The sequence below is a fragment of the Lepisosteus platostomus genome, chromosome 11 (assembly GCF_059453375.1).
Source record: "Lepisosteus platostomus isolate fLepPlt1 chromosome 11, fLepPlt1.hap1, whole genome shotgun sequence".
In the NCBI taxonomy this organism is placed as follows: Eukaryota; Metazoa; Chordata; class Actinopteri; order Semionotiformes; family Lepisosteidae; genus Lepisosteus; species Lepisosteus platostomus.
This window is the reverse complement of record NC_142621.1, coordinates 45,504,097-45,521,383: the sequence shown is the minus strand read 5'-3', so window position 1 is coordinate 45,521,383 and position 17,287 is coordinate 45,504,097. Positions and strand designations below refer to the sequence as shown.

Below are 17,287 nucleotides of genomic sequence, written 5' to 3'. Positions count from 1 at the left end.
AACAGCTCTGGTGTTTTGCAACGAGCTCAGTGCCAACTGGCCACTTCCTCCTGTCTGGACCTCCTGAGTCTCCTCAGCAGTAGCCAAGGGGTGGCAGAAAATTCAGACTGCTTGTCACCACCATAATTTCGGTAAAGTCAGTGAATCAAAAAGGAATTCTCACTTTGTTATCGTGTGATTTTACTTAAACGGTTTGATAATAGAAGCAGAAGTACGAACATAGGCTGTTTAGTGTAATGCAGACAGATCGCATGGGTAGCGGCCCTTGTAGAAACTGACGTCAAGAGCTGTGTTCCTCCTCGCTCTCCTGCAGTGATGCAGTGGAATGCTCATTTTAAATTTCACTGAACCCATTCATTCCGCTGAAGTTTTGTCTTCACCTGTTTTCTAAATCTTAAACCATTACGGCAACTCTTAGGTCAGGGCTCGGGACTTCTAATGGAAAGGTTGCAGGCTCAAGTCGCTGTGGCACACCTTTTGTATCCTCTGGAAAGGGACAGTACAGTGCACTACTACCATCGCCCCAGCTGTAGAGACGAGTAGCAGGTCTGTGCAGGACCTGCATTGTACTCCAGATGTCAGTCACATACTGTCAGTCTGATAAACACCACAGAGGCCAGGATAAACTCCAGCCTTGTGAGCTGTATGGCTCAAGCACAGACTTCACTTTCACTTGCTTCTGGGATAGGAAATCACCGCTAAACCACGTTTCCCCCGCCTGTTTCACACAGTTCCCGACACGTGAAAGGATCCAGACTGCGTACTCACCGGAAGGCTCCTCACTGCTGCTGGTTGTGGTTGTCGGTGGCGCGACTGGAATTTCTACATTTTGGGACAAGAAAGCAAAAACAGAAAGTCAAAGGAGGAAGGAGGAATCATTAATATTCAGATGTGGCGCTTCATCAATTTCACACGGTCTGTGGTAGATTTTTAAAGCCTCTTTGGATATCCGAGTTCTCAGCAGTGCTGTATTTGTCTTACGAACACACCCATAACATCTCAGTTCATTTTCCCATTGTTCTTTTAGCTGCTCTGTATGATGTTCTTAACAGAATCAGACAGTTCACGTTAAGCATCTTGACAGCCATTTGCTATGAGTGGATAGCTGGTGTAACAGCCGATCGTCGTGAGTCACACCATTTTTGCAGAGGAAAGCTGCAGTTTTCGCAATAAATGTGCAGGCAGCCTTGTGCACCATTTATGCAGGAGTCTACAATTTATTCTAGGGACCTTTGCAAGCTGCAATGTCGCTCTTAGATTTCATTGCTTATTGCACTGGATGGGGATGTCTGCTTTCAATAAATAAATTTGTCGGGTGCCTTTGCAAAATCTAATGCAAATCTCCCGAGTGAAATCAATACTTTGTTGTGAAACAGCTTAGCATCATCCTCTCGGCAGAGGAGCTGGGCGGCCGGACCAAGCAGCTGGACTGGAGACCTTCAGTCTTCTGTCCTCCAGAGATGTGTGGAGAGGGTGGGAGGAACAGAAAAATCTGTCATATTGAAATTGCACTTGGTAATTTTCCTCACGGGATTAATAAAGTATCTATCTTTCTAAATGGACAGTGCTTTAAGAGCAAATGTGTATTGGTATGGGTTGTTTTGATTTATGACAGTAATGCACTTTATCATCTGTGGAAATTAAGAAGACATAAATAAAAAAGGCTGACAATAAAGAACATGCTTGTGCACAGGTGGGTGTCAGCTGAGGAGTGATTTGGTTTCTTGTGTAGGTTATCTTGGATGTTAATCTCTTTTGCTCTTCCAGATGCCTTGTTAGTTATGTCTACAGAAATGCAAATAAATTGGCCCAGAGCTTCTGCCCGAAGACTTGATTCTTTGAGTCCTTCACCTTTCTCATATTCACAGTGTCAGGAAGTTGACGCTGAGGGAAGTCATGCATGGAGCAGGCCTTTTATCTCCAAAAGAACAGGATGGCAACAGTAAATTTGTCTCGTTGCCTTTGTTAGAGATGTCTGCAAAAATGTTCAGAGTGACAAAGAAGACATTGCAAAACAATGAGGAATTAAGCCACACAGAAAAAATAAATAAAAAAGACATAGCAGGGATTACGAGCTCATGCAAAGGTCAGAGTAACAGAAAGGAGAGAAGAAAGAATCAAGTCTTGAGACGTACGTTGAGCCTGCAAATACCAAAAGATAAAAATCTTGCTCTTATGGGACTGGCTTAATCAGATATCTGGAGGCACAATTTCAGAAAACTCAAATTTCAATTTTCACTTACAGCTGAAAAATAAATCTAGGTGATTTTCTTTTTTTTTATTCCTTACATATCCAATGTTAACTTTCATCAGTAGCTTAGAGTTATTTTTGCCTTTCGATTTGAGCTTTTTGTAAAATCAGTAACGTAAGAGATGCATCTTTGAAAACCTGATACAAAAGGCATCTTCAGGGGGTGGACTTTGAAATCTCTGAGTTGCTGCTCACACATCATGCCTGTTCTGTGATTCTGTGTTTCGTTGTGTTCATTAAATTTTCCACTGGCGCTTCAGTACTGGTTGAATGTGGAATGTCTATATAGTATGATATCTCAGTGTATAATAATGAGCAGAGGGGAGACACAAACCACATCAGAGACTCAGGCAGTCTGTAGGGCTCAAGGAGGACACCTGTGGGTGTCCTTGCTTATCCAGGGTTGAAAACTAGAGCTGGCCACTGTAGGACCAGACTGGGTCCAGAACTTCACCAGAACCTTAGTCTTCAGACTCTGGGACCCGTTTATGAGGATAGAACCATGCTCTCTGAGCCCACTGGGGAAAACCGCAAGAAATGCATGTGCTTCTGAGCTGTGTGGATTATTTGAGCACAGCAGCTGCTGTGCCCAGGAGCAGCATACAGTACTTCACCCCAAGGGCTCTAGTGTCATGCCCAATAAAAGGGTAGTTGGCTGGGAGAGATGATGGGTGGCCAATAAGAGACCACAATCGACCAACAGGCACCTCAGAATGAGGTCAGAAGAGATTTACCAATTTGAAGCAAGCATGAGGGTACTTAGTAGAAAGCAGCACTGTAACTTCCTTTAAAAGAATGGATGTGCTTGACTTTTTAAATTGTTGCTTTCTGTTTCATAAATATTTTGGTACAGGAATCAACTGCACATCATTTTAAAACAGACTGCCATGATTATAAGGCCATACGGCTCACTGTGCTGTTCAAGTACATTTCTGATAGCAGATCAAAATTCATAGTTTTTATGCCAGACAAAATAATAAGCTTGTTTCTCAGGACCACATCTTTTAGATTTATTACTTTCCTTAACTGCAGTACATTAAGCCAGAATTATGATGAACAGCTCTATCCTTGTTAAAATTTAACTTGGCATGGGTTTGATATTTAATATTAAGCTTTAAAAAAGTAAAACGCATTATCTCAAAACTATATGAGAAAAAGTGTGTCTCATATATCACCAAGAATGTCATATCTCTATTCTTAACACCTATATATATTGTTCTCTTAGGAAAATGATGGAAATATGAAGCCATTGGGTTTACAGATTTAATATTGTCCTCGCGATTGTGTGCCAAAAATGTCTTAAAATAAAAAGATTTTTTGATTGAATGATATTGTTACATTTCCTAATTCAATTTTCATTTGAAAAAAGCCCAAATAAGACTTTTAAAAATATATATATATCGTATTGGACTGGGTCGTTTTACAGTTTTTTCTCTCGTTTTAGACTTTTTTTAACAAAAAAGAGAAAATACCAGCTGCGTTTTCCCGTCTTTTTAGTGTGGGTTAACGAACCTCCTCCCGTTATCTTTGGTTTGAGCTATTTATTAACATGAGCTCAAATATCCGGAGCAAATACGTCGTTGATCGCCAGACTAATTAAAAAGCTGGATGGTTAACATTCTTCAAGCGTGAAGCGGGATAGTAAATTGTTTCAAAATGCTAGTTTGGTGAAAGAAAGAAACACACCTTTGCGTTGCACCTCTCCTATAGTGAATGAGCATTAGACATGATTTAAGATAACCTGTATTGAATTGTAGGAAAGGCTGCTGAACGTACTTATACAGGGAGCAATGGGAGATCGACTTTGCTGGTAGCCTTTAGCGCATCGGTTGCACGTGATGCCAGCCACACCGTCTTTACAGGGACACTGGCCAGTGGTTTGGTTACAGGTTTTGCCAGCAGCCCCCACGGGATGACAATCGCATGCTGTGAGGAACAGACAAGAGAAGAGGTTGAGAGAAACATAAAAAATAAATAAAATAGGACAACACCTACCAGCAACACACACACACACACGACAGCAGCGGACAAGCAGTAACGTGAAGGAACAGAGGCAGGAGAGCGGACCGGACTGTCTCTCAGTCTGGCCTTACTTACTGCACTACAGGAAAGTCAGCTCGATCCGTGCAGAACCTCGGCAGGCAGCAATAACTCGGCAAGATGAATACAGCACCTAACATTTCTTTTTTTATGGTTGAACTTCTACGCAAGACGCTACGAAACCCACCAACCCCCGCCCCCTTCCAAAAAAAAAAATCCCAACAGGTGAATTGTTCTATTTTAATCTACTTCAGCTATTAGTGTGTACTCACTGAAGTAGATTAAACAATAGACACAAACAATAGATACAATAGACTTGTGTAACTGTAACATTAAAAAAATCTAGTTCGTTTTTCAATTCGTGCTACAGTCTGAGCAATTTGTCACGGCATGATAAGTGGAAGATGATTTGTTGAAGGAGGTCATATCAGAGATCCTTAAAGAAATATTATTTTCATCGGAGGTACAATTTTACACCAGAAACAAAAACAACAGAAAAATGCTCGTTTGTGCTTGCTTACAACCGATGTAGTTCAGCACATTTGATTGCTGGCTCAGTTCAGATCTCTAGTTTTGTATTGACACTTTTCTACACCGACAATAAAGAACTGACATTTTCGTCAACAACATTTAAGATGACTACTTTTACAAATGTATGTGGATGTTAATTAGGCCACCACGTAAGCAAAATCTACCATTTCTTCACACTTCCCTGGTTGCATCGGGTTACAGTTCCCAGACTGACTTTATTAGAATAATGGGGGAACTCGTCACACGCAGAGCGCACTTTTAATTAGAAACAGTAACTGTGAAGGGAAAAATAAAACAACAGATAATTTCTGTTTCATTTTTTAGTTGTCTTGCTTCTGTCGTGTTTTAGTCCGAGCATCTTAAAAAGTCCCACTGATGTTTTGCCAGAGTTAAAGACCTGTGTACCATAGGGTGGAGTAATTATTCCTTTTGAAAGAAATTCATTATAAACTTTCGTCATCTGACAGTATTATCAAGAAAATAACTTTATGGGACAAACCCTGCAGACCAATGACTGTAGTCTGTTTTTTGTCATTTGCCACTTTTAAACCCTTTATGACATAATTAAAGAATTATGCAGCTTGAAAGACTGATTACACGAATATCAGTTTCGTTCTCATTGTGGTGTGGTGCTGTAGGATGTATATATACAGAAATATAGCTGCACTCCTGCTAAGATGTGATTCTGTTCAGGTTTGAACTGTACTTTATATATAAATTCTGTCTGCCACTTAGTTTCAACAGTGCATTAAAAATTGTCAAAGAACATTGAAGAAAATTGAAAAGAGGAGAAAAGCAATGTTTCGTCTGTGGAGCCTTCTTCAGATGCGTCGTCACATGGAATACATCTCTACTTGTTCCTTTGCAGCTTACGCATGCTGATGCAGCCACCTACTTGAATTTATTTAAGAAATGTATTTTGGAATTATTTTTTTGTCAAATATCTTTGGGCTGGTGGATGGTAAGAAGTTATAATAATAAAAAAAATCACAGAGTTCCTCTTTCTGGCCTCCCCGTTTAATGAAAAAATGCATCATCATCTCTTCCATCCAGTTTGTGCAGTTTGTTGTAAAATAAGATAGGAAGTTGCCAAAAGTGTGACGTGTCCCAGACTCGGAGAAGAAGGTCAAGTGTCCATTTCTTGGCCTCGGAAACAAGCACGGAATGACCCAGAACTCCAAGTGATAGGACCGCTAATTGTAGGAAATGTTTCTCTTCCTGTGGCTGTTTTGCAGCCAGGAGCAAAGCTTGCAGTGCATGATGCATGCAGGTAATTCTTTGAAATGGATGCAGAGCCATGAATAATGAGGGTGCCCCATCTTTTTGGCTTTTTCCTTGGTGTTTATGAAAACACTGAGTCGCATGAACTCTCTCTCAGTTTCCTTGATCTCCTCTGTCAGTGGAGGGCTATCTGTTGCCCTTTAAGCTCTTCTGAGCCTGACCAGCCCTGCTTAAAGAGTGTGGCATTAATGGCTTATCTATCCAATCTGTCGCTGTTTGCATTTCCTCCCTTTTATTATCTTTAGGTGCAGGAGGGCTGGTTGTGGTTCAAGCCTCATTAGAGCTCATGTACTGCCTTAATTGTAGCCGTTTGAGTAAGTCTTTAAGGTAATGTGTCATTTTAAAGGTCTGTCAGGTAGGCTACAATACACTTCAGAAAGAAAGCACTGATAAAGACTCTCAGCCTAATAACCATGTTGGATGCTTTAAGCTTGCCAATAAATCAACATGGCCAACACATGGTCTTGAACTGCTCACAGGTTTAGATGTTGATCGGAGGCCTAGGCTCAAAGGAGATTTTAAGTGGGTGTCCACTTAACTTTGAAGTGGCTGTTCTTCATGTGTACACTAGATGGTGACTGGAGATATGAGCCAGCAAACTCATTCTGCTTCACCTCGTCACAACAGGCCATTGGTTGCATGAAAAGAAAACTGTACTGTCTGTGGTTCTTGGGCAGATAGCCTTCAGGTGATTTTAATATTTGATTTAAACTTCCTGCATGTAGCGTTGGTTATACCTCTCTTCAGTATCAATTTAAGAAGAATCTTTTTCAGTAAATACAGTGTGCTTATTGCCGATTTGTGCATTGTCCGATTTCAGAGTGTCGCTCTGAAGGTGACTTTGTTCTGCACTCACAGATATGTGTATTTGCTCTCCCACGCTGTGATTTTTTGGATTTGCCCCAGTAGAAGAGCTGAACAGTACATATTTAGTTATAAAATTTAAACATCTTGGCAGAAGGACTGTCAGACAAAGACTGAATAATATTTCTACACAGGACTGTGGAACAGATTTAAAAGAAATTGGTTTTAGCTGTTTGTAGTGATGTTTTTGCACATTAAATGTGACAATTTCTTTTTTTATTATTTCTGCCAAAAGTTTTCTGTAAGGCTTGCGTTTGAAGTTTGAACCCAGCTCCCCCATTAGGACTTTGTGATTCTTTTGCCAGTCGAATAATTTGTTTGGCTCTTGAAAACATTCCAAGTCGTCCAAAGTTCTGTGTTGCAGAACACAATTTTCACTGGGTTTCTGCTGGGCTTTGGGACAGTCTGAATTACATTTTGACGTGACTGTCACATCTGGAAAAATAAACAAGCTGTTCCTTCTCACCTTTTTTAGTTATTGAACATTCTTTTCTTTCTGTCCTTGTTCTTTGTATTAATTTTAAAACAAAAGGTTTTTTTTTACAGTGGCATGCAAAGAGAAAGCCCTTTGTTAGATCTCCCTGCAGTATTCCCAAGAAGACCTTTTCATCTGCAAATAGGGATTTTTTTTTTTGCTTCTCATACGTGTAATAGGCATTTAGGCAAATAATGTAAAAAATCTGCGTCATGCTAAATTGAAAACAGCCATATAAAGACATGCTTTCTGAAAATCAAAAACACAAACAGTGAAGTCATTAAAACAACAAAGATTTGAAGGCCTAACCAGAATATGTTATTTGTGGTTAATAAAGTCCTACTGTGACAATGTAAGACATATGCACTTGAAGAAGTGTAAGCAATCTATTAAACATGCAACTTGAGTAAAATAGCTTGTGCGTTTGTAGCAGATGTCTTATTTCTGCTTTTTACATTTTTATTTCTGAAGGATTGTCTATTAAAGTGAAAACAAATTACATTCTAGCACAGGCTGGGAGTGAGATGCCTATTAAAAAGGCCAGGGGAAAATAACTTTCATATGAGACTTAACCAAAGGATCAATTCTGCAGAAGAGCAGCTGATATGTTTATTTAGGTTAAATGGTTGAAATACATCATCTGTCTTCCAATAAGCATGGTTTTTCTGCTCCCATGATCAAAGTGCCAGCATCTATATCACCCTGCAACTCACAACTGGCAGCCCACTAAAGTTCAGCAGGTGTAAGCCTGGCCAGTACCTGGATGGGAGAAAAACTAAGGCTGCTGGTTGGAGAGGTGTTAGTGGGGCCAGTAGGGGGCGCTCACCCTGCAGTCTGTGTGGGTCCTAATGCCCCAGTATAGTGATGTCTACTCATCATGGCCTCCTACTAATCCCCATCTCTAAGAACTCTGCTCTTCTCCCCTATGAGAGCTGGTGTGTGGGGAGAGTACTGGTGCACTCTGGCTGCCGTTGCATCATCCAGGGTGGGGCTGCACATTGGTGGTGGTGGACAGGAGTCCCCACTACCCCTAAAAGGCTTTATTAATTACCTATTAAAGTGCAGAGCGAGCAGTCTAGTGTGGCCTAATGACTTGTGCTCAGGCCCCTGCTTGCTCACCCCAGTGACGATGAGTCTAACGAGGAGCATGCCTGTATCACCATGCCAGAAAGAGGGTGTTCTGGGATACGGGTATGTGGGGCCAGTTGACAATTGGAAGTTTGGGGTACAATACCATCCATCCTTCCATCCATTCCCTGAACCGATTTACCCAGTTTTAATTAAAGTTTTAATTCAAACGTCCACTGTCTTCACACCGTGCTGAAGGAACAGAAGCTTGTTTGCTCCCAGGACTGACAGGAGAGGGTGGCAGCTGCTGACCCACCCCTTCAGAACTCTACTCTTCCATTCTCCCCCACAGCCCCTTCTCCCCCAAACCTCAAAACGCTTCGCTCACCTCCCCATCCTCGTTTTCTCTCAATTAATAGTTAAATAATACCTCTCACACTGGAGCTTTACTGGGAGAACAAATAACAAAGTTCATCTTCCTCGTGCCCAAAACCTATCTGTCTGTCTGTCTATCTGACTGGCTGTATTTGAACTGTGAAAAATACATCAGTAGATCTGGGTTCTGTTCGGCGGAGAAGAATATTTTTGATAAAAATTGCTCCCAAGCTTCTGAGATCCTTGGCTTACGAAGGAGTAGACTCAGAGAGAGAGAAATGAAAGAGATTGTTTTAAAGAGTTCTGCATGCCATAATCAATGTTTATGCTGTAGCTGATGAGGGACGAAGCAGTAAATTTAGGAAACGCTATATAAAAGCATTCCACCCTACCCCCCGAGACGCTCGAGTTTCTCATTGTAGGTTACTTTAAAATTCGCAACAATAGTCTTTATGCTGTTCTGAAATTGAAAGCAATTGTGTTGGTTCTGTTCCTTGAATAAAGACAGCCCCTATTTTTCTTTCTCCTCTATCCTTGCTGCCTTTCTTCTCTCACAAAACCACATGGAGACAAACTCAAAGGAGCTGAGCCGGGTTCGTCTACACATTAAAACACTTGATAGAACACGTGACTTGAACAGAGTATTTTCTGTTAATTACTGTCATGTCTGAAACTGAATTATAACATGTGTTAGCTTATATGTATCAGAGTATACATTTAGAAAAGTTTCAATTTACAGTCCTGTTGCATGAGAAGGTTTTTCAAAATTCCTGTGATAATTTCATTGAATGGGGACAAAGTCTTATAATATTAAGATAGGCTTACATCTTTATTCATTGCTCTTACAGTATTCCAAATATAGTTCTGAACAATGTTATATTTGGCAAGAAAGCAGAAAATGGATTCATGCTTTGTATCATTTGTCACCTTTAGGTAATACCAATGCATTCTTTATTGTAGTTCTGTTTTTCTGTAATTGAATACTATAGAATAACTTGGACATGTTTGCTTATAATTACATTAGGGTTTTAACTCTGGCAAATTTCAGGATTAGATTTTACACAAACTGCTTAGGTAAGCTGCTGGTTTTATAAATTATGATGAAATGTGTTTAGACTTTAATTTAGTGTGAAGTAACACGGGATTCTAAAGAGACAGACTGAATCAGAAAAGAAGGAAGTCCCAGTTGCACAGGAAAGCCCCAATTATTTTCCATTTTTGATACCTAATTGCTCGGTGACATGCAAGGGATTGAGCCACAAGGGAAACTTTATGCCTAGACCTGACTTCTAACCTCAGGAGTAAAGCCCTGAGTTTTGTAAGTTACATGAGGAGAAATGCAGAATGTATGTCAGACCAACGTGATTGGTGACCACATGCTGGAAAGAGGATTTGGCATTATTTTGCCATGAATGTGCTTAGTGTTTTTTCCAAGATTTCTTCCTTTAACTGGCAACAGCTTAACTAGTGGAACAGTATGAAAACGGCAACAAGTGCCTTCCTTTCCTGAATGGCTATTCACATACAAGTAGATGTAATAAAATGTTCTCTGTAATAGCCCTCAGTCTCATCAGGCTATTATATAGACTGAACAAACATATAAATGAATTGATGATGCTTGTGAATTTAATTTCTTCATATAAATACCACAACAATAACAAAAGTTAAAACAGAAACTTTTATAAAGGAGACAAAAGCTGAAAGTTTGGGGTGTTAAAAAGGGGTGGGACCATTCATAATATAACTGTAACTCCAGTTGGATTAAAAAAGAAGTATTTATATTGAGTAATTAGTTTCTTTGTTAGTTTTTTTACTATTATGAGAGTCTTCACCTATTTCTGTACATAATGAAAACTGTCAGTTTCAAAGAACATCAGTTCTAATGCTGAGTCAGAGAGAGTCCGTTTTCACAAAGCATTCATAGACATAACAGAAGAAAAGATAGGTAATATCAGACAAAGATATGTGCAGGTGGTGATCAACTGACAGTCATTTCTCTGTGTTTGTTTCAGTCACATTTAAACTAACTAAAAAACTCAAAGCTTGTTAAATATTATTCCAATTTCGATTTCTCAGGGCAAGCCTTCTTTTGAAATCCTAACACACAAAGAAGCAATCTTTGCACTTATGAAACTACACTTTAATTTTCATGCCAATTATTACAAACAGATTTACAGCTTTAGGCTTTTAAACCATAAACTATGTTCAATTTTCCAAATCTCAGTGGAGGGCAAATCATTTAAATTCATTACAAAACAGTACAGAAAATTGAACTTCATTGAGATGAATTAAAGACGCAGATGAATTGTTCTACTCCAGTTTATGTGCTACATAAACTGGAGTAGAACAATTGGAAAGACTCATTAAGCTGTCGCTTTGCTCTTATACTGATTACTGCATACAAAAGCTATATGTCATAAGCTTTAAATGTGGAAGAATATATATAACTGAAAAGTAATGGTTTGCATGCTGTACTTAAGGTTTAAATGAATAAAACAGTTTGTTTCTTCAGCTGATCAGAGTAATTAACTGTTCAATTCTACTTTAATGTTTTTAAATCTTTCAGTTGCAAGGTATTCTCTGTTGTACCCCCTTTCAACATTTTAATTGCAAAGATCCCCTCCATTTGCCCTGTTTAAGTGAGTGATTCATTCACACCTGACCACCAGGCACCTTGACTCCTTTGGAAAACCATGCAAATGAGGTATGAATACTGAAAGAATCAAGTCTTTTTGCGTATGAAATGGGATGGAAAGATTGATTCCACACACTGTGCTGGACGTCACAGATGAGGCAAAAGATTGTTAATTGATGGATGAGAAGTCCCACCTCCCATCTCTGAGGTGTTGACGATGGGTCACAAATGAGTTACAGTAAAACCCTATGTCCACTGATGTTAGCTGTTAAATTTTGGCTTGTGGCTGGATTGTTAGAAAATGCGCACTTTCCAAACAAAGGAAAACGTCTGATCGGTTCTGTGAAACTTTTCTTTTCTGTTGGTGGTCTTCTTGAGAAATCAGCTTTAATCCATTATCTACTTTCAATGTGTACGGCAGTATTTAACTCAGTGCACCCACTACTCCTGAATTCCCAAAACACAGCTCAAAACACCCTTGTTGGTAACCTTTCTTTTTTCTGTCAAAACTCTTAAGTTGACATCAATTCCCATTTTCACAGTTATAGCTTATATTTCTCAGGATATTTATCTGTGTATTTCAGCTAGAAATATAAATCATAAACCAATGTTTCACTGAGTAATAACCTGGGACTTGGCCTTTATATCCTTTTTTGATATATATATATATTCTCAGCATTTTAGCAATGTCTAATATTTCTAACTGGGTGGCTGACTTTCTCCATCATATAAAACACCAACAGGGGAAATATACTTTGGTGGCCTCTAATCTTGTAGTTGCTCAGAAAATAGAATCGAGCTTTCTCCAAACAAATTGTGCGTCTGCCTTCCTCAGCATAATTCCCCAAAGATCTAGCAGGCTTATGAGTCAGTGATAGACCGGAGAATAAAAGAAAAATCAGACACACATTTCTCAAAGGAGGTGTGTCAGGGTACTTTTCTTCACTTTTTCAGGAATCTACAACTTTAATTTTCACAGGCTGAGTAAATATTTTGCTTTCTCGCCGACCTTCAAAAGAAAGAAACCTAAGAATGTGAGCAGAACAAGGGATGGCTTCAGTACCATCAAGGTGTAGAGCACATATTTGCCCAAAGATTTAGCTTCCCTTATCTACGCCTGAGCTCTGGCGGTTTCAGGGCCCGAACAGAAAAGGATACCTTTTGTTACTGTTTGAGCTAATCCCAGGGTGAATGTGCCCTCCCCGCCTGCCTGGGCGCAGAAACACCTGTGGAGGGGATGCTGTCAAGGGGTTTGATCTTTCCCCCTTTCCATTCAGCGGCCTGACCTGCACGGCAATCAGTTCACACCTCAGCACTGTTTGTTTTGCTTGTCCCGTCAGATCATTCCTGAATCATTCTGTGCTCTGACAAGTCCCATGTGAGTGACACGGGCGGGGGAGTGGGGGGTCAGGAATGAGCCCAGGAATAACTTCAGGTTTCACAGGCCGTTTTTTTTTTCTTCCTTTCCCCTCATTTTATTTCCCCCACCCTGTGTTAAGTCATCCAAAAAAAAGGTGTTTGTAAATCATGGGACAGCATCGTCTTTCTATGTGACGGAATCTCCTCTTGAATTAGCAGTTTGTTCCCAATAAGGAGTTTTACAGTCCCTTCTTTAACCGGGCAGCGAGTAGACTTGAGATGTGTGTAAGTATTGAGGTGTTGTGCTTTTAGCGGCAAAGCGTGTGTAAAGGAATGTAAAAGAAATAGGACAGTTCTATATTTTTTTGTTTGCGTTTGCTGCCCTTGACCCAAGCTTAATGCACCTCAACATGGGTCAAGGCAAACAAATGCACAGAAAAACTGTACCAGCTCCTTGGACTTGCCATGGGGACATTGTGAATGATCCCAGTGGTATTTATGAGGATGAAACATCTGCTGCTTACCAGTCTGGAAGAGCAGGGCAGACATACCTTTGCAGGCCTTCCTGTGTGTGATAGGCTTGGACATGTCGCGGTAGTATCCCTCCTTGCAGTAGTGGCAATGCCGCCCAGCGGTGTTGTGGCGGCAGTTCAAGCAGACGCCCCCACTCTTCCGTCCTGACAACTTGTAGAGCTCCATGTTGAACCGGCACCTTCGTGCGTGGAGGTTACAGTTGCAGGCTGTGTGAAGAGAGAAGGCAAAAGCATTAGGGGGCTGTTAGCTCTTTGTTACCTAGATGTGTCCACAAAACCAAATTTGAAACTATTTACATGCTGTAAATGACTCCATGCAACTCTTTCACTTGATCGTCTAAAAGCATGATATGCATTTCAAATTTCAGCTTTCCACTCTAAAAAAAAAGCATTGAGCCATAACAGAGCTCGAATTGTACAATGTCAAGGTTCCAAACTGTACATAAAATCTTGGCAGCAAACATTCTCATTGTTCTTTTTAATATTTTGTTTTCTTTTGTTTGGGGGGCTTTATTAATTGAAAAGTGCATCAGACAGGCATAAAATTATCATCATAAGCAAATCCCTCCAGTGTTTATTTGTGGTATTGCTTCTGGTTTCCTAATGAAGAAACCGGTTACCTCCGAGTTCAATTAGCGAGTTATGTTTATGCATGACTCTTTTGTAAGGAGACATGCTTGCCTTCATTAAGGCAGTCCAAAACACCAGTCTGTCATATATTTATGCATTATTCACCATTATTTAATTGGATAATTAAAAAAAACTGATGCTTAAGGAAGAAGGAAAAATACACTCCTTCCACAGGCTTCTGTGGTAGTGGTTCATGTTTTCATCTCTTTCAGACCTATTTACTTGGCATCACCTAGGGGGTGCAGAATCACAGAGAAAAATACCTGTGGTCACCTGGGCATGCTCTCTTTTTTTACTACCTTTATGAATCAAATACCATCCAATAGGCATTCACCAACCAGCAGCTACTGAAGGATTAAGCTCTTCTCGTAAGTGTATAAGTGCATCCGTGTGTGGTTCTGTATTTCTCTAAAGCTAAAGCTTGGAACAAAAGCATGGGGAGTGGGTTATTGTTTTGGAGCTTTCAAGGTGAGATAGTAATCTCTGCTCCAGAGTTAAAGGTATTGCATGCTTAAATCGCAACACACGTGGGTTACATCACTGGTGTGAGGCAAATGGAAAACAACAGAAATATTTGTTCTTGTTTATAAGAATCATAAGGAACAAGGCAGTTACATCATGACTGCACATTGGTTCCAAGATTTCATTAAGAAACAAAAGGGTCATAAAGTTGATGCTTTGCTTTGAATTAAGGAATTCTTTGCAGTTTATGTGGAGCTTCAGAACACAAACAAGAGGAAGGCGTTCAGCCCATCCAGCTGATTTGGTTGCTAGTAGCTAATTGATCCAAGAATCTCAAAACCATTTAACAATGTTTTCCCACAATTTGTTTGATTCATTTCAATATATATCATATGATGTGTGGCTTGTCTGCAGATCTTCAAAACGTTTTTTGATTCCATCATCTAATCCTGGCACCAGTCTGAAGTGTCCTAAAAAGGATATTATGAGCAGATAGTGTATGTTTTCTGTTTATTTGTGTCAATTTTTAAAAATATACACCCCAAACTGTCGAGATTTTGCTTCTGGTCATTTTTTACTTTATTTGGCATATGCACTTCAAATTTTAGCTTTACACTCTAAAAAAAAGAGTGTAATGTGGTGACATCATTTCCTGGGCCCTAATAAGGTGACATGACATCACTCCCTAGGGTAGCTCAAGATCCAATTTAATTCTGATCTGCACTGCAAGGGGCCTTGTCTTGAAGTGTATCAGGTCAGTGTCTGATCCTTCTCTGCGCCATGGGGCTTGTGTGCTTTGAGGTGTGCCCGTGACAAAGCTTCAGATGTCTGTTTAAATACACTAGTAAACAGGAGAATGGCAATCAGCACCAGCCTTCCAGTGGTCTTAATACCTTACAGTGTGCTTTGAAATACATGTGGACACCATAATCTAACTAATAATCTAAATAATCTAACTCCTTGTTCTCCATAGTTAACAGAGGTACCTGAATAGAATACTACTGAGGAAATGAACCATTCTTTTTTTTACTTCATGGAAAATCTCCCAATTGACTGGAAGCCAAGAGCTTGTTTTTCTGTGAACTGCCACTCTTAGGCCATTGTGTGTGCATTGCTGTTTCCGTTTCTGCTGCTCCCCTGATCTTCTGGCTGCAGATGTATTACATTGTAGCAGTATCCTCTTGCATAGCTCTTCTTCATGAAGTGAGCAAGGATACGCCCTTCTCCCAAAGCGTTTCCCTGACAAAAACACGAACGAGACTTATGGGGGCAGTTGTAAGAAGGCCCATATTGTTGCTCAAGCTTGGCCCGGGTGCAAGATGTGATAAATTGAGATTAAGACTCTACAGATATAAACTCATTGAGAGAACGAGAACTACCCCCAAACTGGTCCCCATTGGACTTCACACCAAGTGCATAACACTGTGTCTACTTCTTCACACCTGCTGTTTTGGAACAGGACTGCAGGCATGCAGGATTCAGGGTGGCTGCCTTTCAATGAGGGCTCAGACAAAGGCAGAAAGCATTTACTTCATACAGGGCATTTACCCTGCTCATGATGGACAGGGCTGTGAAAGGTTCTTAGATAAAGGAAAGTACCTGCTCTTTGAAGTCTTTTCTTTTGCACTTTTATCTGGTTTTTGTCTTTGAAAGTGAGCACACAATAATCTGAAAGTTGGATAATGTAGTTTTTATACATGGGGGAGGTAAAATATTTAAAAATCAACAAAAACACTGAGATATGTAAGGCATTTGATTTGCTCCATTTGTCTAAGATTACCTTTATGTTTTTTTTATTTTGTTTTAGAGACATCCGTTTTAATGTAATGAAACAATAATAAGCAAACTTTTTTTAACCCTACAAATCATTGAGGAAAAAGCAAAAGTACGGAAGTAAAAATCATTCACATGACAATCACAAATCCTACTCCACTGGGCCCCTGAGCAAGGCCCATAACCCCAACTGCTCCAGGGGTACTGTATAAATTGCTGACCCTGCGCTCTGACCCCAAGCCTCTTTCCCTGTCTGTGTGTCTGTGTCTCATGGAGAGCAAGTTGGGGTATGCGAAAAGACAAATTCCTAATGCAAGAAATTGTATATGGCCAATAAAGTGATCTTATCAAATGAAGTTTACTACATCTAAACTTGAAGAAAAATAGAACATAAGTGTCCCGTTCTAAACATGTAATTGGTGTGAATGTGTGAGAATGTCTGTGTGTGGGCCAGTGAGTTTGCATTAATAATGGGATGAAACCTCTCATGAATAAATATTGTCATCAAAGCTGTTCCCAGCCTTTGTGAATGACCTCGTCTTATCTTCAGCACACAGTAACTTTCCTAATTAATGAGCAAATTGTCCCAGAGAGGAGATGGCTCATGTGTTGATAAGCTCAACTGGAACTTCTCAGCTCAAGAGTCTTTCTCAGTCTCCAGGACTTCCAAACCTTTAAAGTGCTGCCATACAGCAGCAGCTGTGCTGCATTCAAACTCTGGGCTCCCACTCTGTCTTTTGTGGTCATTCAGTGTGAACTGACCCAGGTAAATTCGGTGTTCCTCTTTTCTAAGCCCACTGAAAGGATCCGTGCTGTCAGGCAGACAGTGCTTCACTAGCCCCAGACGACATGTTCTGTCGGGTTTTGTTTCTTATCTGCAGTATTATTTATAGCACGGCCCTGTGTAAACACTTTTAACATGCAGGGGGTTGCTTCACTGACCTCTGCAAAATTTATAACATTTTCAATTGAAGCCCATTAAACATCTGATTTTTCCTTTACATTTTTCA

At 40.1% G+C, this 17,287-nt stretch overlaps 1 protein-coding gene across 2 annotated transcripts in view; it reads right to left on the bottom strand.

The window, feature by feature from the left end:
- The window catches only part of ntn1a (netrin 1a), an 84,556-nt gene that overhangs the window by 22,475 nt on the left and 44,794 nt on the right, over positions 1-17,287 (bottom strand). Inside the window, exons 3-5 of one of the 2 annotated variants that reach the window (XM_088600009.1) lie at positions 13,431-13,619; positions 4,028-4,177; positions 769-822 (exon numbers count right to left, since the gene is read on the bottom strand). In XM_088600009.1, coding sequence (XP_088456135.1) covers positions 769-822; positions 4,028-4,177; positions 13,431-13,619 — 393 coding nt within the window. The remainder of the gene's footprint in view (positions 1-768; positions 823-4,027; positions 4,178-13,430; positions 13,620-17,287) is intronic. The other variant, XM_088600010.1, reaches the window with a different exon arrangement.